General features: G+C 41.5%; 2 protein-coding genes across 6 annotated transcripts in view; both read left to right on the top strand.

Moving 5' to 3' along the window:
* The first annotated feature begins 297 nt into the window (after window positions 1-297).
* On the top strand, window positions 298-3489 carry LOC115388236 (G-protein coupled receptor 61-like). 2 transcript variants are annotated; one of them, XM_030091261.1, is made up of 2 exons: window positions 298-499; window positions 1889-3489. In XM_030091261.1, the coding sequence occupies exon 2, from the start codon at window positions 2075-2077 to the stop codon at window positions 3476-3478; it is 1404 nt and encodes a 467-aa protein (XP_029947121.1). In that variant the 5' UTR covers window positions 298-499; window positions 1889-2074; the 3' UTR covers window positions 3479-3489. The 2 variants fall into 2 exon arrangements, with proteins under 2 accessions (XP_029947121.1, XP_029947122.1); XM_030091262.1 differs by having other exon boundaries at window positions 313-390.
* The window catches only part of ampd2a (adenosine monophosphate deaminase 2a), a 33165-nt gene continuing 7680 nt past the window's right edge, over window positions 482-25966 (top strand). Inside the window, exons 1-4 of one of the 4 annotated variants that reach the window (XM_030091260.1) lie at window positions 482-499; window positions 24230-24360; window positions 24628-24758; window positions 25294-25362. In XM_030091260.1, the coding sequence (XP_029947120.1) occupies window positions 24331-24360; window positions 24628-24758; window positions 25294-25362 (230 nt within the window). In that variant the 5' untranslated portion in view covers window positions 482-499; window positions 24230-24330. Of the gene's footprint in view, window positions 500-7590; window positions 7719-9816; window positions 10253-16845; window positions 17320-24229; window positions 24361-24627; window positions 24759-25293; window positions 25363-25966 lie in introns of those variants that run through there. The other 3 variants (XM_030091258.1, XM_030091257.1, XM_030091259.1) reach the window with 3 other exon arrangements.

Here is a 25966-nt window from a genome sequence, read left to right as displayed (position 1 = left end):
GTTGTCAAGGCAATGCTATTGCTGAAACACACTATAACGCTGAGGATGATTTTCATGATACAGCAATGGCATGTTCTGTTCACATCTCATTTTCTCAGAAATATTACTTAGTATTGTAGGTATAAGGACACTAGGACCCTGCAGAAACAGCAGCTCTGGTCCTGTTTCTCGCTGCCTCCTGCTCCATCTCTGCGGTCACTGAGTGTGAGTGGAGGGGGAAAGAAGAGGCAGAGCTGGTGTGTTTGCAGGCATTTACATCAGCATCGTCTCAGAAAATCCTCTGCTGCCACAGCTGTTGTCATCCGGGGGAGAAGGATGCAGCAAGCGGATCAAGGCATGGGAAGAGAAACGGGCTCTTACAGTGGGAAGTACCTCAACAGCATTTACAAGGTACAGTGATTGATTTCCACTGTGTGCCTCAGCAGTGGGAGCTAAACCAGGTTTTCATCCTCAGAGACCAAAGCAGCAGACAGCTGCATCAGGAAATACTCTGATTCAGGTACATAATGCTCTCTGCCTTGTCTCTATTTCTTCCCATCATGCTACCTGCTTCTCACCACATTTTCTCGCCTGTTCTTTCCCTCACCCTCTGTTCTGCTGATTGTGTACCGCTGAGTGCAACAAATACATCCATATTATTTGTGTTCTGATTTAAAAACTGCGGGCCTTGCTTCATACAGTGGGTGTAATGCATTAATGATCAATACATAAATGAGTAGGCAGTAAGGCATGACTAAATCAGGCAGAAGGGTTAAACTGAACTGGGAGTACCCCTGTGTGTGATACACAGGCATTGCACAGAGAGGGCAATCATTCATAGGTGAAGAAAGGTTTGTGTTTAATTTTTAACCAGAATTACAATCATCGTAATCAAAGCATCCTCGGCTTTTATTTCACTGGTAGCAAACATGCAACTGGATTTCCTGAATCTGACACTTTCGTGCAACAGCAGCCAAATACGTCTGTTATATATAGCAGCTATGCACAGTTAACATGGTGACAGCATATGAGCATTTCTACATGAAACATTTGGTTTATTAATTTGCTGTGAGGGGTCCAGACTTTCTGTGGGTAGACATTTTTTGTTTTTGTTGTTTTTATATACATGCACGATTATACAGTGCACCGAATCTCAAACCTACACAGACAAGGCCTTTGGCAAACTGTGATTGCATTTTAAGTGGAACAGCTAGTTGTACAAATTTACATTACTCTGTGGACATTCATATTCAATGAAAGCTCTCATGACAGATATTGATGTGATGGAAAGGGGCTATTACCTATTCGCTGATAAAATTGGTTTTGGTAAATCAGCTTATGCTCACGACAGGATGTGTGCTTGACACATCTTTATCACCTGCTGTTGCTCAAGAAGGACCACGCTCTAATCATTTTCAACCCATGATTATATAAATCAAGAAAATGCAATGAAATATTCCACAGAGTTCATATGCGAGTCTTTCCAGATGGTCAGAGTGATCATGTGCATCAATGAGATATTTTTTTTCTGTCTGTGATCCATTCTAGTGGCTGAACTACTTCATGACATATGTCTATCTACTAACACTCACTCAGTCTTGTGCCATGTTGCTAAAAAGGTGTGAGGCAAGATGTTCTTAAGTGAATTGGTGCGAAGGCTGGCTGTGGATTATAGTATCAGTGAGATAGACTTAGAAGAGATTTGAGTTGCTAATACTTGATAAAACTTCATGAGATGAGACTTGTTTCTCATGGTAGCGGCGGTCATGGTGAGACAGGCATGAGCAGCTGGCTGGCAGGATTAGTTCATATAATTAAGATTTGCAGACCTGAAACCTCCTGCCAGCTCAATGTGTACACAAGCACATACAGTAACGACTGACTGTCCTCTCTCCTTCCTTTATTTTAGGGTGGGTTGTGACTGACGGCATAAAGTCTGAACTGCCTGAGGACTGCAGCATCATCTTCTGGATACGGAGGCTGCTTTTGACCTAATTTCAAAGCCACTGTTTTCTGGCCGCACTTCCTGGCTTTGAAGGATGGGTGATGGGCCTGTGACTGATCCTGCTCGCCTGCCTCATCCTCCCGCCCTTCAATGGAGCCGATGTGGAACTCCTCCCACACACCTCCACCGCCCACATCCAACGTGTCTGCCTCCTCTCTACCTGAGGGCTGGGCCCTGTCCCAGTCGCTAGCCCTGCTGGCCATGCTGCTCATGGATCTGCTGGCTGTGGTGGGTAACGTGGCTGTCATGGCAGTCATTGCCAAGGCCCCACAGCTCCACAAGTTTGCCTTTGTTTTCCACCTGTGCATGGTGGACCTGCTGGCAGCCCTGGTGCTGATGCCCCTTGGCATGCTCTCGAGCCGAGCCTTCTTCGGGGAGGCCCTCTGTAGGAGCTACCTCTTTCTCAGTGTGTGCCTGGTCAGTGCTGCCATCCTGTCGATCTCGGTTATCAATGTGGAGCGTTACTACTACATCATACACCCGATGCGCTACGAAGTGAAGATGACTGTCGGCCTGGTAGCTTCTGTGCTTGTGGGGATATGGGTGAAAGCCCTGGCAATGTCTGCTCTGCCGCTACTCGCTTGGTTCCTGCAAGGTGGAAGACCTCCTCTTCTGGAGAGTAGTGGAGTTGGGGGAGGAGGTGGTGGAGCCGTCCCTTCTCCCCCTGCTCAGGGTCACAGGCGCTGCTCGCTGCACTGGACAGGCGGGGGGTCAAATCGTTTGGCCTTCATGGTTCTCTTTACTCTGGTTTATTTCCTGTGCCCAATGTTGGTCATCCTCGTTGTTTACTGCAACATGTTCAAAGTGGCTCGGGTGGCTGCCATGCACCACGGGCCACTGCCTACCTGGATGGACACGCCGCGTCGCCAGCGGTCAGAGTCTCTCAGCAGCCGTTCCACCATGGTCACCAGCTCCGGAACAGGGACTGGTACAGGCAGAGCAACCCCACAGCGTCCTTTTGGGGGAGGAAAGGCTGCGGCAGTGTTGGCAGCTATTGGTGGTCAGTTCCTGTGTTGCTGGCTGCCCTATTTCACTTTCCACCTGTATTCGGCACTGGCTGCTAGCCCACCGGCCGCACTGGCTTCCCTGGAGGAGGTGGTCACCTGGATCGGCTACTTCTGCTTCACCTCCAACCCTTTCTTTTATGGCTGTCTCAACAGACAGATCCGAGAGGAGCTGGGCAAACATCTGCCTTGTCTGTTTCGTCGAGCAGGGGTTGAGGTGGAGGACAGACTGCCAAGCCGCGAAGGATCTATAGAGGAAAACTTCCTACAGTTTCTTCAGGGCACCGGCTGCAACATGGATCCTCAAAACTCTCACAGCACTTCCAGTCCGAAGGGGGAGGCCTGCTGCCCCGTGACTCAGTCCCAGCCACCCGAGGCAACACAGCCCATACCAATCGATTTCCGTATCCCCGGACAAATCGCAGAGGAGACTTCAGAGTTTATTGAGACTGAACAGGCGAAAAACAACCACATACATACGGATAACTGAGTTTATAATTTCTTTTTCCTGAAAAATCAGTTTGAAAAGATAAAACGTTCCTCTGCTTGTGTAGAAAGCTGTCCATCTGGTAGCTCAGTCCATTTAAACGATTCATCAGTTTCCATCCAACTTTTTGAAAACAGTCATGGTGATTCAGTAAAAATTGCAGCTGTTTCAGATGCTTCAAACTGTTGCTTGCAGAAATTACTGCTACATTTAAAAAAAGACTGTATTTCAGGATTCAAGACAAATACTCAGCTCTGTACAGTATATCACTCAGTGAATTAATTCTGATGTAACTTGTAGAAGGACTTTTTTCAGGATAGTTAAAGAACAAAGAAGTTCATTAGGTGTTGGATTCCATGAAGGGAACTGAGTGTTTTTTTGGATTAAATTGTTTACAGACTGTCTATTGATCTGTAATCAGGGACTAACTCCTTAAATGGTCTCCTTCTAAAATATTTACTTTAGTGTTGTCTTCTATGATTGGATTAATGGGTTTACGTAGATAACGTATGACTATTAAACGGTTCTGATATTTTTTTATTTGCAAAAACTGACTAAAGGTGAAAATCTAAGTAGACAGCAATAAATTCCCGGAAATTAGGAATGTTGGGCTGTACTTGAGCAAAGACGATGACAGTGCGACTCCGAAGCCAATGTGAATATGTTAGATTAGGAGGTGTACATATATATCGTGGCCGGACCTCTCATGGAGTCGCTACAAGTTGTTTACAGATAAACTTTCTTTGGTGCTTGTCCAAACACATCACATCAAGTGAAGCCGGATCTAACGAGGCTGATCATTTTAGGATCCCACAGCTTTCCGCCATGTGGTGTACTTATTAGTGTATTTTGGAAATAGATCTTGAAAATCAGTATTCTAATGAAGCACTGCGGAACATTGAAATGAAATTTGATTTCTTACATCATTTAATGTAATGAACTGTATCTTATGTTAAGTAAAACTGTGTAAATTTTGGTTGTGTTTGCCTTTTTTTTTTTTAATTGGTGACAATTTTGTTATGAAGTTCATGACAAGGAGGCCAATTTATTTTTACAAGTATGCAGTAACTGCTTTCTGTTCTGTTCTTAAGGAAAAGACGTGTACGTTATTTTTGACTACTGTGGTGATCAAGGCTTTTACAGTACCTCAGTGCAGAAGAAAATATTTTACAGTTGCAATTCCTGCACACATTTTTAAAAATGTAAGTAGAGTAAAGCAGAAAGGGTTTGTTGGGGGTTTATTAAAAACAAGGGTCCAGACTTTGTTACATTTTACAGCTTGATAAGAAAATGAGGTGGTATTTTATAGACAATTGTAGAGACAAATATGCTGAATTATATGTGGAAATACTTGATTGAAATAAGTCTTTCTCATGTATTGTGGACACAGGGTTTCTAAGATATATTTCTTTGGAAGGTGTTTTAGTGACGATGCCAATCCAAAATCAATAGCTTGCTGAGCTTGACACCTTTTCATCATGACTAATTATCCAAAACTGTGAATGATGTTGAACATTTGTGTTAGGAATTTCACTTGTTCAGAGATTGTTTTTTAAGCTGTGATTAAGATAAAGAATGACTTCCATTGTACTGCAGTGATTTGAAAGTGTTTAGAAAAAAAAACAATGCTGAAAATTTGAGTGAGAGACACTGTTGTAATAAAGAGTTTCTATGTTTGTAAAACATTTCGGATGTATTCTCATAATTTCAACTACAATTCAGCCCTGCTGTTGCAAAGCATTTCATCAATTGTTTCATACTTATTTTCATTTTTCTTTAACAACAACATGTCAGTGCTCTGTTACTGCAGCATCATACTCTGTGATTCACTGTGAGGCTCAATATCTGAATCCACAGAGGGATGGAGTAAGGATACAGTTCAAACACTTCGACCTTTAGCAGCTGACATTTAAAACTTCAAAAGCCACAACCTGTGGCGAATGGCAGAAAAACAAAACAAACATTTTCATTGAAGACAAACTGAAATGAAGGAACATCATGCCAACCAGAGGGAATATGGCAGGATCCCATAGGTGAGACAAACAGAAAGATAGATAGATAGATAGATAGATAGATAGATAGATAGATAGATGGACAGATAGACAGATAGATGGATAGATATAGTAATAATAATTCTACTAAATATGTTTATTTTAAAATTCTGGACTCGGTTTCATGGTGTGCTTCAGTTGGAGGATGCTGGTGTGCGACAGGCCTCACACCTCAATGATGGACCTCAGTCAAACCGCCCCCAGCTTCGACAGGCTCTGCCATCCCCATGGCAATTATTACCTAGTGACATTTCTCAGTGCTGTGGTGGGCGGTAGGAGGAGCTTGGGAATCCAACAAGACACCCTCATCTGTGGCTACCTAAATTATATTCTGTAGACTGAAACACGGATGACATTTGCTTTTGTTGTGAAGTCACAATACCAGCTCTCTCTGCTTGTGTGACCATTTCATCTGGATTCTGCTACTTTAATTACATGTAATCTTGCATCATGACAATAAATATAGTTAATTATAAAACCATGCATATTATACTTCGTCCCAAATATATACATGTATATACTATTCATCACTTCAGCTGTTCACTTTTTATTCTACTAATCAATGATATCTTAACCATGTCCTTAAGTAAAATATTACTGCAGAACAAACCACAAGTTAATTCCAGATGCATTTGGTTAAGGATTATCAAGATAAAGTGGAATCAGAAAAGAGGGACAGACCAAGGGGAGAACAAAAAACATGAATCACAAAATAAAAGGGGGTTATGATAGCCACTGAAGGAATCCAGCTTACATAGTTGATCTCATGAAGAGTTTGTACTTCATAAAAAAATAAAACTTAGTGCTAAGGGTTCTGTGAATGTTTTTTTTTAATCAGTTCAAATATCAATAGCAAATCAATTCTCCTGAAATGTTATCTTGAAAGTAAACATTAAATATATTAAACATTAAAGTAAATATATTAATATAAGATATATTAGACTGTTCTGAATCTTACATGTTTTATGATAGCTAAAGGTTTGAGTGACTCATCTTATCAACTGAAATGCTGGACTTCTGTCTTGAAAGACCAGCCTCGTTTTCACTGGATGTGCCTACTTCCTCAGCACGCCCCTGTCTCTCCATATACAGTATATATAAATAGCATGCCTGGTTGTTGCTTGGAAAACATTTTTTTAAACAACTAAGACATACTTTTACTTCAGTAAAGCATTAACATGCAGAGACAGAAAAATAATCTCTCACCACACATGACTACAAAAAGTATAAAAATACAGGACATGACCAGAGATCTAAGATAATAAACAGTGAACAATAATAAAGACATGTGGGTGACCAAATGTTCTTTTCCCTAAGTATGTCCACTTTTACCCTCCTGTCTGGGGGACCTCCCTTATTTTTCAGCAATTCTGAATTGGAGTTCATTGATTTTCAAGAGACAAATTTAAACTGCAGACACACTGAACAGTTTCGCACAAAATCAGTGTTTTGAATGGTTGTTTATCTGGCTTTGTCTCTCAGAATTGGTAACTGACAGCTCAGCTTCATATCGCCCCTCAAAATTACAAAGAGTTAATTTATTCCATTTATCATTTCATTAAAAGCTTGAAAATAGGGCTCTTAGTTTGCTGTTACAGTTTGATTTTCAAAACAGAGGGGGCATTATTTCTGTCAGTGTTTTGTTCTTTTATTGCATCAAGTCCATTTTGAGTTCAACTGCTTAGATTTCAACTCTGTTATTTAGCATTAGAAGTGGTTGATTACTAACTGGTAACCCAACTTTTCGACTGAAGATTTTCGTGATTACTAACCAGATGGAGGTGCTGCTGGATGACCAGCGACCTGCTCTGATTAGTCGCCGTTGACCAGGTGTGACCACTGCAGTGACAGCCACTGTCCCTCGGGAGGCGGTTCCTCTAAATGTGAAACTTCATACTTCCTCAAAAAAAAAAAAAAAAAAAAACTGTATTCCCCTAAAAAAAAAACGAAGGTATGAAACGACTCGTTTTAATCACACACTAGAATAAACACGGTGTCGAGCGTCTCACCGTTAGCTATTAACCGTGAAGCCACGTTTGTCGGTTAGAGTTTGGCACGTGAGCTAACGGGAAGCAGCACAAACTGACAGGAGCGACAGAGCGAACCTGAGAGGTCAGGCTTGTAACGTCCTGTCTTCTCTGCAGTGTCTGTGAGCCTCTTCAGTCCCTCTCTGCTCCTCAACATGGCATCCGGTGAGTCTGCAGAAGCTCGCTACACACTTTAACCCACAGCACTTAACATGTAATGCTAACTTTTTGCACTTTGTGCGGATGTCAAAATACATTTTTGTTTGTTGTTTGTGAACAAGTGAATTTTTATTTTTTTGGAGCAGTGTCCCCTTTCCATAATGTTTATAATTTGAATACATTTTATCTTGACTTCTCTTTAGATTATTTTCCTAATGAAACTATCAGATTTTTTTTTTTTTTTTGGCGTCAGCAGTTTTTCACTGCAAAGAGAGGGAAAAAAATCTCAAAGCAGCATTCTAAATGCACAGTGGTGTCATTTTTTGCAAGAGGGTGTGCAAACAGAAAATTTGGGCAAGCAACATGAACAAACAGAAAGGCCAGGAAGAGCCGTCAGGTAATATGTGCAGAAGTATGCCTCCTACTAATGCCAGAAGAATGCGAGTAATTTCAGTATGTTCCTGGGGGTAGTTACATTTCTTCCTCTTTGACAAAAGTAGGCCTCTTTTTTTTCTAAAGTTGTTTCTGCTGCTGCTGTTGTCGCAGATGGTGAGTGCTGGCTTAAAACTGGGTCAGATTTCAGGAAAGGCTTGATGCACTGTGGAACTGCTTTTTTTCTCTGCTAGTACCCCATTTGAATCTGTCTTTCAGTGGCGTGGTTTCGCAATAGAAAGGTTGATTGATTGGATTTTCAACTGTAGAGGTCAGAGTCAGTGTTTCACGGTTTACAGTCAGATAGTGCAGACTTATTTGACTAATTTTTACTTTGATTTACTTCATCTGTTGTGATACAGATAACAGTCCCATTCTGTAGTTGCAATCTGGGTTAAAACGTCGTAATTACACATCAAAGACAGTTTAAATGTGGTGAATTCTTTAGTGCAGTAGAGCTGATAAGCCTACCGATACAGGATATATGGATAGTTTCAACAATCAAAATGAAAATTTTAGATCTGGTGAACTGAAGCGCAGAACAGTAAACTCAGAGAAAATTATTACTGACTGCAATAAATTTTTCTACCGCTAGATGGTGCTATTTACTCTATAGTGTGCCTCATTTGGTGCCATCACTACTCAGAAACACCTCATCTATTCACCTCCTTCAACAGCTCCAGTCAACATTTGGTCAAATGTTTGAAATTATTTCATATTTTCATTCAACCTTTATTTATACAGGCGGGCCCCATTGAAACCCAGGGTTTGGTTTTCATAATACAAAATAAGCTTCAAAATAATAATAAAAAAAAACTCTTTCAACTCCAGTAGTTTAGTGATACTTTTTTAAACTTTTTTTTGTTATATAGAAGTGAATGTAAAGTGATTTACAAAGTCGAACAAGTTCTATATTTCATATGTGGCTGACAGATTTTAAAAAACTGATTAAAAGTAACATAATAGTAGGCATTGAGGATGAGTTTTTTTGTTCACATCTTACTTATGTACTTCATTTTTTTTTATTATTCATGCATGTCAAATTAAAGATAAATGTAGCTTTGGTCAGATCAATAATCTAGCTTTAACAGAAATTATTCAACTTCTACAGACTCTTGTTGGCTTTTTGAACCTTTCGCAGTCCACACTTTATTAAAACATGTTCAGTAAATCACAGTCATAATGAACTGGAGGCCCATGTGAGAGGATGTTGTGGACGTAGTGCGCTTGTCATAAATTGTATTGTCAACCCAAGCTGGCTATTGGCGGTCACTAATTATATTACTGGACATCAGGCAGGTGTGTGTGTGTGTGTGTGTGTGTGTGTGCATGTGTGTGTGTGTGTGTGTGTGTGTGTGTGCGTGTGTGTTTGTGTGTGTGTTTGTGTGTGTGTGTGTGTGTGTGGACTATCAGGCTCCCATCCACATGTTCCATCACAGGAGGTCACTTGTCAGTTTACTGACTGAGCTCCTTTCGGTACTCAGCCACACTTTCTGTTGAGTTTTGGATCCTTTGTTTGTTTTTCTGATTGGCCTTTGTTCTTTCTAATGACATGTAGTCAAACTGGTATTTTTGGAGGAGTGGAAGAACTTGAGTCCTTCCCTCAGCTTGTCAGTCAGCTGGCGGGGTGTGATCGGTCTCCTGGCTCGCTGGCTGTCATGCTAGTTGTGCAATGGCCTCTTCCGTGGCTGTCTTCTGTGCTGGCTACAGGAACCTCGTTCCCCGGTTGCTAGGGCAACCAAGGAGGATGGCCCCCAGCTGGAGCCGGGGAAGCCTTGGTCTGCCTTTCAGCTGGTTGCCGCTGTGCAGCACGCCTGCTGACCTGCTGCTGGCTGGGAGGAGGGGGAGGAGCCAGCTCTGCAGAGGAGCTTCTCCCAGCTCAGTATGGGTCCCACCGCCCCGTTACCCCACCATGAGGCAGAACTCCAGCACTGGAGCTCGCGCTCCCTTCTCCCTCTGCTGGCCGCTGCGCAGCTCTGACTCCTCTGGTAGCAGGAGCACAGACGGCAAGATGTCATCTTCTTCCTCCACCGGCGATGGACAAGGGAAGGCTAAACCCAGATCCCCGTTTCACAAGAGGGGGAGCCTGCAGAGCACCACCAGCCCCGGTGAGTGTGTGTGAAGGGGTCCCGACGAGAGTGGAGAAACTCTCAGTGGGGTTATGGATGCGGAGTCAGATGCCAGTGCATCAGTCTTTAAGAATTCATGCTGTTCATCGGGAGCGGCAGGGGAGGAAAGTGACTTTGCAGAGGTGGAGATCACTACAGATCCCATCAGTTGATCTATTTTTATTTTCATCTGTGTTTGAGTAATGAGTGCAATTCGTTTTGAAGCTTCGATTTCTATTAGTTATTTGTCATTCTGCAAGTGCTCGTCCCTGTGTGTACTGCACTTCTGACGTACACTTAACTACAAATAATTCAAGTTTTTTGAAAACTGTTTTAACCTTTTATTGATCGGGAGTCAGTGGATTGTAATGAAATAACTTTCAAAACTTGTCTATGTTCTAACCAGATTTACATGAATTATAACTAATGATTTTTTTCCTGTAAAGTGATTGGTCCTATATCTTTTTCTGGAGTGATTGTTGCTTTGTCTTAAAAACATCAGAAAGTGAGAGAATAGCATATCACATTTTTTTCCCAACGCATATACCTCTTAAAATGTCCCTCATCTTCCACCAATGGCTGTAGCTTTTCAGCTTATTTTCATAGCTGAAAGAACCAAAAAAAAAAAAAATACAATCAGACAGTTTTCTGTGTTTGTTTTCATGACTATCAAATGAGTATCATATATAATCAAGCTGCAGCATATGTTTCTTGCTCTGCTTTAACTGAGTGCTACTAAAGAAATTCCAGCAGATGAAACGTCACTCTTCAGTGTTTCTCATTTCCATTTGGCCTTGCTCCATTGAATTCAAATACAGCTCTTTTCGTTGTATTCTTTAAAATTGAAATTGTGGGTTGATTGTAGAAAAATGTTGAATTTACACCATTTGTGTCCTCTGGACAGTAAAGGTGAGTGTCATGAGGTTGATTGCCTGACAATATTTGATTTTTGCCCGATTATAAAAGAATGCCATATTCTTTGGGTCACGCCCCTTTTACTTTTGCAACAACAATTTATCAGCTGTTTACTGACTTTTGTTCCTTCCTTATCACCACAGTCGGGCTTGGTTTATCTCATAGCCCCACCTCGCGCTGTGACACTTCCTTTGTCAGCGACTGATTATTTTATTTTCCTCCTCTCTATGAGTTTCTGTTAAGATTTTTTTCTCAGCCTTCAGCCACCGCTGACACTTTAAAGTTGTCCACACACATTGCATAAATAAGGTCTAAACATTTGCAGGACACACATGACTTTCAAACAGGCCAATCTCCTGTTTTATCGTAAAGTTACTTCGGTTATAAATAAAGATTGATTTATTGCAGTAGTCCCAATTGACTGTGTGTGTGTAGGTGTGTGACTAACTTTAATTGTGATGGAGTACAGGTTGCTACTCTATGCTTATCTTAGAGGTTTGTGCTAGAAAGACTCTGGGGGACGTCGAACCAATTTTTCTGTGAAACCAATTAAATGTTAATATTGATTTTTTGTATATATACGTATATATATTCAGTGTGCCAAAGCACATCACCAAAGTTGGGTGTTTGGAGGGATGCCGCAGCAGTAACTCACACCGACACACACTGTACAGTATTTGCTGAGGAAGCCCGTCTTTGCTGCAGTAATAAATAACTTAGAGGTCTCTCCATCCATGCAGTCATTTAAGTCCTCTCAATTAGCCGCTTGGCTGAGCCCTCTGCTCTCCCAGTCTGTCCTAAGCGCCACATGTCGGTACTATTATGGTACTTCCTTCTGACCACCTCGGCCTGTTAGCATTTCTGCCTCCAAAGTGCTGATGTAGAAGAATCTACTGCGGCTGTAGCTTGATCGGTTTGAGTTTTAACCCCGTTTTGAATCAGTATCATCTTCTCTTCTTGTGTCCTTAGCAGAAATACCTCTGCCCTGTCTTTGCTTTCAATGTAAGATTCACACCAGTAGATCTCTGTGGCACTCCGACACATTCGAAACACTTCTGTTGCGTAATCGCCGAAGTTGATTAGCTGGTGGGGTCATCGATTACTCAATCAGCTTTCCTTCCCGCAGGAATCTGTCTCTTCCTGTGGGCTGCTCTCTCCCTTTGGCGCTTCACTGCATCACATAAAGCAGAATATGTTATGGCCTTGCTTTGCAGCTCAGGCTGTATGACGTGATGTATAGAGGGTATTAAAGTATCTGCCAGAGAGGTGGAGGGAATTCCTCTCCCCTGCTTGAATTAATGCTTTATGTTGTCTTGTGATAGTGAGGCTCTGATCTTTCTATGTGTGTGTGTGTGTGTGTGTGTGTGTGTGTGTGTGTGTGTATTTATAAAATATCAAAGTGTAGAAAGAGGAGCCCCCTGTCTTAATCCTATTTTAGTCATTTTTCTATTAGATTTCTTACAAATTCAGCACCCACTGTGATTCTCTGACTCAGAAACAGTGCTATGTGCTAAGCCTGGTTTCACTTCTACTTCTAAAATGCTTCTGTTGTGTTTTTTACAAACCACAACTTGGTTTTATATTTTTTTTTAATGGTGTGGGACTGTTTAACGTTGCTGTGTTTGCTTCTGCGTGCGTGCAGAGGTTGACTCCCTCCTCCACTCCAGCTGTCCTCTGCTCTGGTCCATTATTAATTAGATATACTGTTTCTGTCATGCCATGCCTCCGTGGGCCTGACATGAAATCATGTATGTACTGTATCTCATGACTTGTCAAGTCATGTAAGCTGTTCGGTTATCCCTAAGGGGCTTTGATGCACTCCTTCCTGCATCATGTGCATATCTGCGTTTTTTTTCTCCTCTGTGGACTTCAACCCAATTGTTATAGAGATCTCTGTGCCTGCCCACCTTATCTCACTCCCACATTGTTGCCCTGTAGTCCACAGAAACATGTGACTTGCAGATGGGAGCTCCTTCCCCCTGCCTCCTGTCGTCAGAGTTATCGTCGTTACAGCTTGCTGTAGGTGTTCCCCTTTGAAAAAATTCTCACTGGGGCATTTCTCTCTGTGAATGTGTATGATTAAGCAGAACCTTTTTTAACTCTGCTGAGCCGATATCACCTGGGAGTAATTTAAAACTAGAAATCCTTGGAAAAACAAGAAAAGTCACTCTTCACTTGAAGTGCAGCTAAAGAGGTAATGTAAACAGGTCTGTAAATTTTTGATTGAACTAAACAGGGCAGCATATCTTAAATATCTAATGCTGTTTTTTAAACAGTGGAGTCACTTCAGCTACCGTATTACGGATTCTTCTGTTCACCACTAGAGGGAGACTGTGGTCTGACAGTGCTTTTTTCAGCCAGTCAGTGAAAACAAGCTGCTGGTTGTCAGTGTGTATCTCTCTTGGCATAAGAGAGGGGCCAGTTAAATGGAAAGTTCCTGGGCTTTTCCTCTGCTATGAATAACTCAGTTGCTCTGTGTATCACACAAGGTGCTCTGACAAGGGGATCTCGGAGAGCTAAGACTTTTAAACTTTTACTCCAACAGGTGAGCCTGTCGTTGCCGACAGCGAGCGAGAGCCTGCACCCGCTTAATGTCCGTCCATACGGCAACACTCACACTCACAACAACACAGAGCCGGGGCGATTTGTAGGGTGACACACAGTGCTGCTCATGCACATGATCACGATGGCTTGTGTTTCATAGCCGAGGTACAGTTAAGCTTTGTTTGGTCTCTGCTTCTTGCATTGGCTCCTAATGGAGATCTGCTTTCATTTAATCCAGCTGGTTGATCAGTGTCAGCTGATGTTTGGCCCCTCACCCGCCTGTTATTGTCTAATGCCCTCAGTGAGTCATCGGATTGCTCATCCACCGACGCGCTGCTTATTAAACAGTCACTCAGGTCATTTTATGGCCGTGATTTAAGAATGCAGAATGTGTTGTCTCTTGTTATGTGGCTCGTTCTCTCTTCAGACGGTTACAATGTTTGGCCAGTTTGTCTTAATATAAAAAAAATTTGAATCATTTAAATGTTCGTCCGAGTTAGAAAACAGGACATTTTCTTAGAAACAATGAACAGTTGAGTAAAGAAAGCTAAAGATATGAGTCCTAAAACTTGAGAGCAGAACTTTGACTTCTCTCAGTCTACTATAAAAAGTTTTCATTTTATTTTACGAGACTTTTTTTGTTGAGCTGCTTGGAAAAAGGCCTTTGCTTTTTTCGGTTAGGAACTCTGTTGCAGAGCTTGAATGTATTTTGTGTGTCATCAAAGCAAACCCAGTGTCTTGGGACTTAACAGCATTGTTATTATATCCTTTACTGAACCAGGTAAAAGCCTCATTGAGATATAAAATCTCTTTTCCAAGATGGACCTGATCATTCTGAATTGCTTGCAGAGGTATTAGTTAATGTTGTCTTAGACACACAAAATAGAAAGATGTACATGTTGTTCGGTGAGGGAGACACTGCCCTCATGCAGCTGTGGCTTAGTTTTTTTTTTTCAGTCTAAGACTAGCTTTACAATTCTACTGGCTGAATTTAGCCTTTAAAATTGTAATTATTTTTGAATATTAAATTTATGGAGCAAATGATTTCATATTGACACACATTTTTGTTCAATAAATCCAATAATTCCAAGCATGAATTTTTCACTCTTTGCAATTATTTTGTACCATGGTAAATCAGGTTCAGGCTTTCATAATGACACCGTAGTGTGGAGCAAAGCATGAATGTTATGAGAGCGACTGTGATCTAATATGGTTCAAGCTCTGTCAGTGAGGGCTCATCCTCCCGTACTTTTAAAACATGGACTCCACCAGACAGGTTGCTTAGTCCCAGCAGATTGGCTTGAAGTGAAGATAACGTCACTGAGGTGTGTGTTCCATGTGAGTCCATATCGACTTGCACAGAGTCACGGTGTGTGTTATCAGAGGCCTGCGTGCTGAGTCATCTGAGTGAAGCAATGCTCCTTTTGCTGCCGCCGACTTGGATCTTTGACACGCCTTTGTATCAGGAGTGGGATGTTGACCTCGGTGACCTCTTTATGTTCAAACAGCATCAAGTACAGCGTGTTACATGCTGACAGTGTCAGCTGACAGAGTGGAGCTCTTTGCTATATTCAGATATGGTGAGAGCCGGACTGACAGTTGTGACAAGAACGATTGTCTGGATAATCACAGCGCGGACGGAGGGGAAAGATGCGAACATGTGTGCGTCTCACACCTTGGAATGTGTTTATATGGCTTCACAGACGGTCTCCGGTGAAGATTTATTGTTTTGAGATTGACGAGAACTACGCCACATCGGTCGGTAATACTGAGAAACCGTTTAGTTTGGAAGTGTGTCTCAGTTTGTTCACGTGGATAGTCTGTGGCGGCTGAGAGAGCATGTATTCCTGACAGTGACCAAAACAATAACACCAGGCCCTGCGCTCTCTGGGGGAAGGGGAGGATGTGAAATTGTGCACTGTTGACTCCCCTGTGCTCTTGATGAGCTTCCTTTGGGGGAATAAAAGTTGTTATGAACGCAATGGGGCCAGTTGCAGAAAAAGGAAAATAGAAACAAGCACAGAGAACATTCAAGATATCTTCTTTAAAGACAATGGCGTAAAAGGAATCCACATTGCTTTCAGCTGTTCAAGAACTACTCACCCCCTTATTTATTTAAAATACTTATATTTGCTGACATTTAGATCTTTCCAGGATAGCAAAACTTTCACAGATTGTTGATTTGTGGTGATGCTGCAGTCAAACTGTCGACCTCCTTCCTCCCTGCACGCAGCACATCGGATGTGGAAACACCACTGCCCACACTCTTTCATGCCTGTAATGGTTGGTGCAGTTTATCTCCAGCACTGAAATGTGCCAGTGGGCAGAGGCTGAACCCTGCTAGTTTACCTCATTTAATTTCCCTCAGGTTAGTGAAGAAAAGATTTAAAAATGCCTTCAATTTTCAATCTGTTTCTTTTCTGCCCATTATATATATATGTATATATGTATATATATATATATATATATATATATATATATATATATATATATATATAAAAAACTATAAATATGCCCTGTTAATACAATGTGGTTCACATGTTCATCACCTTCTTAGCAGCTTCATCCAGCGTGCAATCACTCCTGAATGAAACTGAGCTGATTTAATGCCCAGCAGTGCAACGTTTCCGTTGTCACTTTTCAGTCTTCCGGCTTTCTTTGTCGAGTGAGTGAGGAAGGAAATGCCCTCTATTGGCATCATGTGGTCCATGAAGGAATACAATATGCAGCCTGCGGGTTAGATCAGTTATCTGTCCCCATCAAATATTTAAAATTCTAAAGTAGAATAATAAATCCTGAACTGCCTGGTGTGGTTAAACAGATGTGTTGAAACAGATCCAGATGTGAAAAGAATAAAAATTAGGGAGTAGCATGAAAAAATAATGACAAAGAAATAAACCAGAAGAAAAATACATTTTAAAAATCTTTATTACTTGTAACTTTTTAAAGCACCAAATTTCTGAACTTTGCTTTACATTCATGAACTGATTGAAGGCTCTGGCTTCATGAATAGGAGGTGGGAGGCGGCGAGGAAGTGGGAGTGGCCAGTTTTCTCGGTCTTCCTCCATTTTACAGCACAATAGAGCATGAAGTGGTTTGCCCCGTCCTTCCCCTTTTACTGCCACGTGGTACGTCCCGACCCAGTATTTAAATCCGGGAGCTTGAAGGCTGTGCTGCTCATGCACTGAAAACCCGGTGTAATCCAGGAAGCAGCTGAGAGGCAGAGAGCGAGAGAGAGAGAGACAGAGAGAGAGAGAGAGAGAGAGAGAGAGAGAGAGAGAGAGGAACACAGAGAATCAGGGGGAAAAGAGGAAAATAAACTGCTTCACCAGCACACTGGAGGAGGCGACAGTTACAGCAGGACAAGCAAAGGAAAAGACAAAAGGAGTGAAAATTGTTGGATCCTGGTGTGAGAGTAGCCCGGAACATATGCCGTCTCGCTCGTCTCTCTGTTCGCTGTCATTAGCTCTCTTCCACTGTACCAGCGGGGGAGGGTACATCAGCCGTCCCAGGCCTAGTTCCATGTCCCAGCATCCCGCAAGAGCTCAGACAAGGCCACTGCGACCGTTCCCGACACTGTGAGAGCAGGACAAGGCAGTGAGAGAGAGGTACTGTAACCTACGCTGTCGGATCACACACTACTCATTCTGTGGAGGCTTTTTTCTTCTCCCGTGCGAATTCTGTTTTGCTTGAAGTTTCAGTAGTTCTGTGGTAGAAATGATGCTCACAATCAGAAAATACTGCTCTTATCGCAGATGTGATATCAGTAACACAGGTGGAATAAGTTAACATTGTGTAAATGACGTGCTGAGGAAAGAGAAGTCATTTTAATGACAGCATGAATAAGTTAATGTGTTACTATACTGCAGTTTTTTCTTGCAAAAAGCCTGCTGTGCTCCAGTAGTTTGCAGTAAGTGAACATTTGGGGCTTCAAGCTCCTGCTGTTATTTGCTATAGTTTGTCTTTAGTGTGATGCAGTGCGATGATCCTGCAGATTAATCGCTGCTGTTTTTCGGAGTGAGCTGTCAGACATAAAGCGTATGCCAGTACAAACTGGAAAGGCAACTCGCAGCAATGTGTCAATAGTGAACAGCTGCCGGTGGAGTGGGGACAAAATAATTCAGGATTGCAGCTTCATTAACACGGTGGCCCCCGCAGGCGGTTTGTTTGTGCCCAGGCTGGTGAGGGTCTGACTTTTTAAAAGTCCACCTGAGCATGCTGACCTTCCTGCTTTAATGAGAACAGCTGGCGTCTGTTCTGTGTCGGTGGAGGTGATGGGGATGGCTGGGGGACGCGTACATCTCCTCCTTATTGCTGTATATGTTATTTAAAACTGGCTCCTGCATTGAGAATAAGCTTGTTAGTTTTCAAGCATCCACCGAAACAAGTCGATGTAATCCTCATTGGAATGTACATCCTTGATGGCTGAAATATTTAAGGAATGGTCGGACAGGAAGTAGTTCATAGCAGGTAAATTTCATCACCTATGTTTGTTTCCTTCCCAGTGTGAAGCGTTGAAGGTGCGTTTTAGAGACGAGGACCCAGAGTAAAGGTTTCTTCTCATCTGCGGTTGCTAGGGAACATCTGAAGCGTGTGTCATCACTCTGCCTGTGAGTGAAATCTGGATAGAAAAACAAGTTTCAAAATACCAGGGCCGCACTTAAAAACCCTTCTCATATACACTGTGTCCTATTTTTCTGCTGTATACTGTTTAGCTTATACAGAAAGTCCCACAATACATTGCAACTGCATGGCATCCATGACAACAACTTCCTTTTGCGTTTGCATTTGTCAAATTTAAACCCACTGCAACTATTTATGCTCAGAATCATTATTTAATGAATTTGTCACAGTGTTTGTGTGGTTAGACAGAGGTAAAAAAAAAAAAAAAAACTAAAAAAAAAAACTAAAACAACAAATCAAGAGTATTTGAGGGTTCATATTTGAATAGTACAAAAATAAGGTCACTTTAATGGCAATATGAAATTTTGTCAGGCTATTAATAATATTGGAGTATTATTGGTGAGTGCAGTAATGTGATTATTACACAGTCATTACTTTGTGATGCAAGTTTCTGAAAGTTGAGCTTCATTAAAGTTCTGCTGTTATGTGTGAATTTTTGTCAAGCTTTGGACAAAAGTGGAATACAAGTCGCAGCACTGATTTGTTTGTTGTTGATTTTTTTTGTCTGATTTTTAAATTCAGTCATCCAACCGTGATATATCCATATCAGCTGTTGTTTTTCAATAACTTTATCAAAGTTATTTCAAAATTACAACCATACTTTAACATAATCAACTAATGTTTTTGTGCATCGAAGTCCAGTAAGATTATCTCTCCCTTTTGGTTCTTATTTAACTCGGAGACCTCAGATGATGAAAACATCTCTTTGAGACAAGCTTCATAAGCTTCATTTATACTCCCTTTACGTTCCCTAAAAAAACTGAAACCAGGTTTTTTTTTTTCACAGTTATTTAACAGATTGTGGTCGGACCATACCAAAACAGAGAGGAGGAAACAGTTTGCTTGGGACAGTGGCTGTTTTTTTTTATTTTTTTTTATTTTTTTTTTATGCTGCATGGCGCCAACAGATATACAATTCTTTTTATATGTAGTCATTCATGAGACAGTGAGTTGAATTGTTTGCTTCAGGAACACCATAAAGTGAAGCCAGTCTGAGTGCTTTATGAGCATTTTCGGACAGTCGCTTAAGGAAAGCTTGTCTTGTCGTTGTGAATTTACGAGAACTGAATTAGCTTTTTGATAAAGGAACACGTGAACTATCCAGTGTTTTACTGCTGACTCCACTATTGTGAAAAAGGCGAGATGCCAGTGCTTTAAAAGATGCCATTTTTTTTCAGTTTTAAAGTAGCACTCTGTTGTTTTGATGTCGAGCGTGCTCGGTGTAAAGGTTAGGGAGGAGGCACGATGAGTTGAGATCCAGACAGATGAGCCGGTGCAAGGCCACATCCACGCCCAAACACACCAGTTACCTTGGACGCTGTTATTTTGGGGGAATCGAGCCCTGAAAATAGTTTAGCAAAAACAAACTGGTGTACATACATAACCCTCAAGTCTCATCACTTACATTTATATTCAGAATAAATGCAGACTTTTGACAGAAACAATGTATCCATCAGATATTAAGATCATACAGTTTTTACCATTTACCTAAAGTGTAAATATCAATAATATAAATATTCAATTTAAGACTGTTGTTACCTGCCATGGGATGCATATTATATTCAAACTACTAATTGTGAATTACTCATTATTAAAATCACCTAATTATTTGTCTTATCTTATTAAGAAATCAAACATAAACAAACCATAGAAGTACTTTCATTTAAATCACTCTTTAACACAACTGGCGCTCACGCATTTTTTTAACAAAAGAAACTAAATAGGTCAAACAAACCTGATGTAATTGGTTATTTGAGTCAATCTTTCAAGGAAAAAAAACAGGAACTGCACCTTTACATTAGACTGTGCAAATAGAAATAGATAAAAGGTCACAGAGGACATGTTTGCATTGCAGTTACACATTTGTTTATTCATATCTAGATGTCCTAATTCCTCTGCTATTAACACTGAGGTTTTGTTAAGAGTGTAAGTTTTATGGAATAAGGTTTCACAAGCCTATTTAACTTCTGAATACTATGAAAAGTTGTCTCTATATAGCACTGATCTTAGGAAATATTCATGGATTTACTGTGTAATAGTGTTTTGCTCATTCACGATGATCTTGAGTGGCACTGCCAGAATTAATCTGGTGCTTCCTGTGACCCGAGAGACGAGAATGATGAGGCTGAAAAACGTATTGATCCCCCTTCAGCAGAGGCAGCTCCACAGATACTGAGCTTGCATGAAGGTGCTGTGCAGAGTCAGGTCCCAGGGTTATTACAATTAACTCCTGACAGCGTCATTATGGTGCAAGAGTTTGAGGCTTCTTATTCTGAAACGGGCAGTAGCCTTTGCAGACTAAACGCCACGTTAGTACCCGAGCGTCTGTGTCTCGGTCAGCATCGGTGTCAAAATTAACAAAAAATGCTGAAAGAATGAAGCTACAGCTTCAGAAAAATGTAGCTAAAAGACGCAAAATATATAGATTTATCTGACAAATGTTATTAATGTTTTCATTCTGGAAAGGCATGCAGATTAAACAGAAAAAAAGGACAATGGGAGAGACAATGTTGGGTATCTGTTTGATTTATTTTTTGTTTTATGATAGTCCAAATGCTTTCTACAGATATAATTTATGGACTACAGACAGGGCAGTTCCACATCCGCACTCTTCTACTACAAAGCCATGTTGCTGTGATGGATTCAGTATTTGGTCTAGCATTGTATTGCTGAAATGTGGAAGGCCTTTCCTGGTATAGATGTTTGGATCTGAGCTATGAGATTGCTTCAAATCCTGCCTTTCTTCGGTGCATTTCCAGGTGTATTACATCCAAAGATGTACTGACCAGTTGCTAATTAATCTGATTAACTGTTCTTGGCTCCTCCACTTGTTTTTGATCTGTTTGCATTGTTTTGGAGAAAATTTGTGCTGATAAGATTTGTAAGTCATTGCATTCTGTTTTTAATCTCCTTTTTTTTTTTTCTTTTTTTTTTTGGGAACAGGGGTCATCATATCTATTCATTTAATTAGCTGAGTTAAGTTATATTTAAACCCAAGTAATTATAACTGTTTTTTGAGAAATAGATTTTTGCTTCTTTCCAATTTTGTTTGCGTGGGTAGGAATCAGAGTTCTGAGTCAACCAGGAGCAAAAACTCACATCGAGAATTATTGTAACTCTGCAAATTTGTAATTTTCATATTTTCTTGTCTGTGTCTGTTTTGTTTTGTTTACTTGTGGAGAAGTTTGTCGAGCGCTGCTGCAGTGAAGTCACTGAGATAAATTGAGTTGGGGGAGCTGGGCTAAGAGTCATCTGTGCTGGAAATGCCAAGGGATTACATCGATACTATACTGGGGATGCCTCTGTTTGCGTGTCTGTGTACTTTGAGTCACTTGTTTTTCCGTTTGAAAATGCACAGTAAATACCATGAAAAGCTATAAAGATCAAGAAATGTTGACAAAACTGTGTTGCCAGGAGCAATTTGTGCTCTTTTAGAAACAGTGCATCTATGTTATTGATGCATCTGGGACACTGGAATAAAATGTGCAGGTTAACACACTGCGTTCACTGTTTGTGTTGTTTAGCAAAAATGTTCCTTTATTGGGTTGTGAGGGGGAATTTTTCTAAGAGGACCGAGAGATGTACTATCTTTGTTGTATGAATATCATACTTGTTGGCTGCTCGTAATTTGTGTTTCAAGTATTGCAGTTTTTGCAATATTACTCCCATCTAAACTCCCCTCTGCCTTCTTTGTCAAGCTCATGGTATTGTGTGTGTGTGTGTGTGGTGGTGGCAGGGGTAGGAGACTTCCCTGGTGTCATCCCAAATTCCATTTCTAAAAGAGACACTTCAGGACAAATTCTGGTCAAAATATTGCTGTATTACATTTTTATTTTTATGTATTTGGGAAAATTCCAAACTCATCTATCTGGGACGTGTCTATTTAGGACGCCCCCAGCTGACCATGGACTCACACATCAAGTGCAGTGCAAACATACATGTCACAAGCCAGACACAACCAGTAACGACCATCACAGAAGAATTAAGCACACTGCTCCCAAACCAGACATCTAATTAGGGCAAGCAAACCACTGTGTGCCATTTAAGTCTGACATACTTTGAAGAGTGATTTTATTTTTTCTTTTTTTTGGGCTCCAGAAAGTAAACAGTTGTCATTTTGTCGGATGCTCCACAGAATTTAGTTCGGACCAGGCACAGTGGGCATCATCTGCTCCCAGCAGGTGCAGAGTGGGGAAAGCCTCTCTCTGTCACTCTCAGGTGTGCCTGTGGGTGAAGTCGGTGTACATGTGAGTGAGGGTGCTTCTTTCTCAAGTGTGTGCTGCTTACCTATTAGGACTGAAGTGACTCGCTCAGCTGCCCTTTCCTTTAGTTACCCTGTTTTCCAGGACTTTACATGTAAAAGCATTTTCATGCTCTGGGCCAGAGTTTAGCCACAGACACGGTGATCTTCAAACCAACTCTCAAACTGAATTCTTTGCTGTTTTTGTGTGTGCTGATTATACCCTGGTGTGTTTTTTGCATATTTGGTTGACTGAATCCGTATTTAACAGACAGCAAAGACGAAGAGGCCGTAACTTTGCAGAGCAATTTCTATCATCACGACTGCCTGGAAAGCAGTGTGATGACCTGCGTGTATCTCATGTCTGCACTTTGCTACAAGCTGTCAGTCAAAGTTTATTTGTAGTGCAGCGCCTTTCAAACAGTCCCGCGCTGTGCAGGCTGCTTCACAGACTGATACGACAAGCTGATGATGACTGAGAGAGATTTTTATAGCTGTCTAAACAATGTATGACAAACACTTCCTCCCACCTAACTGGAGGGAAACCAGGCCGCTGATCCAGGCTGAGCTCTTTATTGCAGCCCATGTTAACAGGTTAAATAATCCACACAGTCTGTTTGAGGTGCACGTTTGAAGCACAGCTCAAGCTTCAGTTGGGAGGATTTCACTGCTGTGCTTGTATTTTGTTTGTGAGGGTTCCTCCAGTCTGCAAACATACAGTTTTGGGATCTGTTGATAGCATAGGCAACGCATTTTATTATAATTTTGATGTCTGCTTGTGCAAATAGATTTGTTTGCTGTCTCAATAGATTTTCCCATGTCTATTTTTTCCGCCATCATACACTGTATTTTCAATACAATAGGGAAACTTTATTTTAGGATCCAACTGGTAGTTGTAGCCGTGCATGTAAGCCACAGCAGGTCATTGTGGGAGCCACCAGTGCTGGGAGAGGGAAGCTGCGTGGTGAACCTCTAATTAGTGGTTGACAGGGCTGCTCCAATTGTAAACATTTGCATGGTAAACAAGAGCCCAGCGTTTCCCTTCATAACAATCAGAGTTGTGTCGGACCATAAAATTCTATTATTGTTGACCAGAACGATGTCTGACACCATACCTGGTTTAAAAATGAGTCCTTTTCTACATGACATTTCCTACATGCTGTTACTGGTATTTGAAATTAACTCCTTCAGACCTGCTGTTGTGAATGCAGAGGGAGAAAGAAAAAGAAATTGTCAGCAGCAAACTGTCTCATGTAACTCCAAAAGGATGGTCGGTACATTTTAAAATAGATTCTTTAATTGCACTGTCTGGCTTCACATCTTGAAGAGAAAATTAGTTGCCCATGGCCAAAAGTGACTGAGAATATATACTACTCAGTACAGAGTGGAGACAAAAACTGAAATGAAAATTACGCAAAATTGTAGTGATTTCACATTTCAAATAACTCTTGACCTTCATTTTCCTTTGCAAGTACCCACACATGACATTTTCAGCTGGGAGTTTGTTCTGTTTCCCCCCAGACGACCACTTATTGCACTGTTGAATTCAGAGAAGGCGGTGACTGTCATTCACATCCGTTCTTGTGTTCCTGCAGACCTCAGCGGTGCATCTGGGCCAAAGACCTTGAAGCCTCAGCGATCCCTGCCCGGGACGCCCGTTTCCCTCACACACTACCCCATCGACCTGCGGACATCCATGGATGAAAAGTACAAAGAGATCGCTGAGGTAAGAACTCGAACTCAGACAAAGACAGCCTTTGAATAGTGAACTCCATAAAACCTGAATACATTTTAATATTCTGTCTGTTCTCAAATCAGTGTTTGCAAACTTTAACCAGTGACTTTTAACAAAACAACTAAACTGTGAGTTATCTCTAGGTGTCTGTGTTTTTATGGCTTTAGTTATGTTTTCTGGTTGGTCGCTGTACTTTCCACTCGTCCACTCAGCCTGGGTTTATGACACCATAAACGACGGCGGTTGTGTTTGAACTAGGAGCTGTTCACACGCAGCATGACGGAAAGCGAGATGCGCAGCGCGCCGTACGAGTTCCCGGAGGACAGTCCCATCGAGCAGCTGGAGGAGCGTCGGCATCGCCTTGAAAGGCAAATCAGTCAGGACATCAAGTGAGGAAATACAACGTCACAGCACACACGCACACACACACACACACACACACACGGCCAGTTTCATAGAGTATTAGCACGACTGTTACCAACGCATACTTGCTTGTCATCCTCCAGCGTGCTAACCTCAGCTTACTGGGCTAGACTGCTGCTGCTGTCTTGATCTGGTTTTATGTCCTTCCACACAGACGAGGAGGAAGGTCCCCTCAGTGTGACCAGAGCGAGCGCTACCTGCACAGCTACTGTGATCATTGGGTGGATGTTCGGTTATTTGACACGCCCGCAGCAGCTTCCCTGTTTTACCAATCAGATTTTATTACTAACAGATGCCAATCACAACAATCACCTGAAATTTAAATTTTGTGTGTGCGTGAGAGAAAAAAAAAAGAGAGAGAGAGAGAGAGAGAAAGAGAGAGAGAGCTTTCCTTGTGCCTATATTTGGTGTCTGTGTGCTTAATTTCTTCTCACTCCCTCTGATGCTCGTTTGCCCCCTGCCTTGCCCACACTACCCTGCGCCGCTGCATATCACCCAAAGGCTTGAGCCCGAGATCTTGCTCCGCGCCAAACAGGACTTCATGAAAATCGACAGTGCTGCAGACCTAGAGTGAGTGAGCTCTGCCTGACTATGTCTGTTTCCTGCAGTGCTGATGTCTGTGGTTATTATTTAGTTTTTCTTCATTTCTGTTTTGAATGTTTGCAAACTAAGATGCAAAGTGTGTTTTTTTTTTCTCCAGAATCTCTCACAGGCATTTCACCTTAGTAAGATAAACCACATTTTTCCCCTGCTGGCGACTTAATAGGTGTAAAAATAGCTACCTTGATCTTTTTATTTTATGTGAAGGGAACGCTAATAAAACAAAACTAACCCATAGTGGATCCTATAGCTGCAAGGATTGCCAGAGATACATTGACAGTTTACCCACTGATCCAAGAAAAGTTTGAATGGTATTTAAAGGTTAATCCATTCCAGTCTGCTCAGGGTTTCAGGCCACTGACTGTGATACTTGTAATGTAGCTTAGATTCTCTGATTCTTTTTTAAATCCTTCCTATTATGGGCATACCGAGAGCCTAGTGGGTAAAGCCAATACAGCAGAGGTAGCCACAGTGTTTGTATGAGGCTTGACTCTAGTCCCTCAAGATTCCCATGTTGCCATGAAGTCGGTTTTCTCAAACCCAGCAACACCGAGAAATTGTCTGTATCGCATCT

Source organism: Salarias fasciatus, chromosome 5 (genome assembly GCF_902148845.1).
Source record: "Salarias fasciatus chromosome 5, fSalaFa1.1, whole genome shotgun sequence".
Classification (NCBI taxonomy): Eukaryota; Metazoa; Chordata; class Actinopteri; order Blenniiformes; family Blenniidae; genus Salarias; species Salarias fasciatus.
Note: the sequence above shows the minus strand (reverse complement) of the source record. Positions and strands in the feature narration are given on the sequence as shown.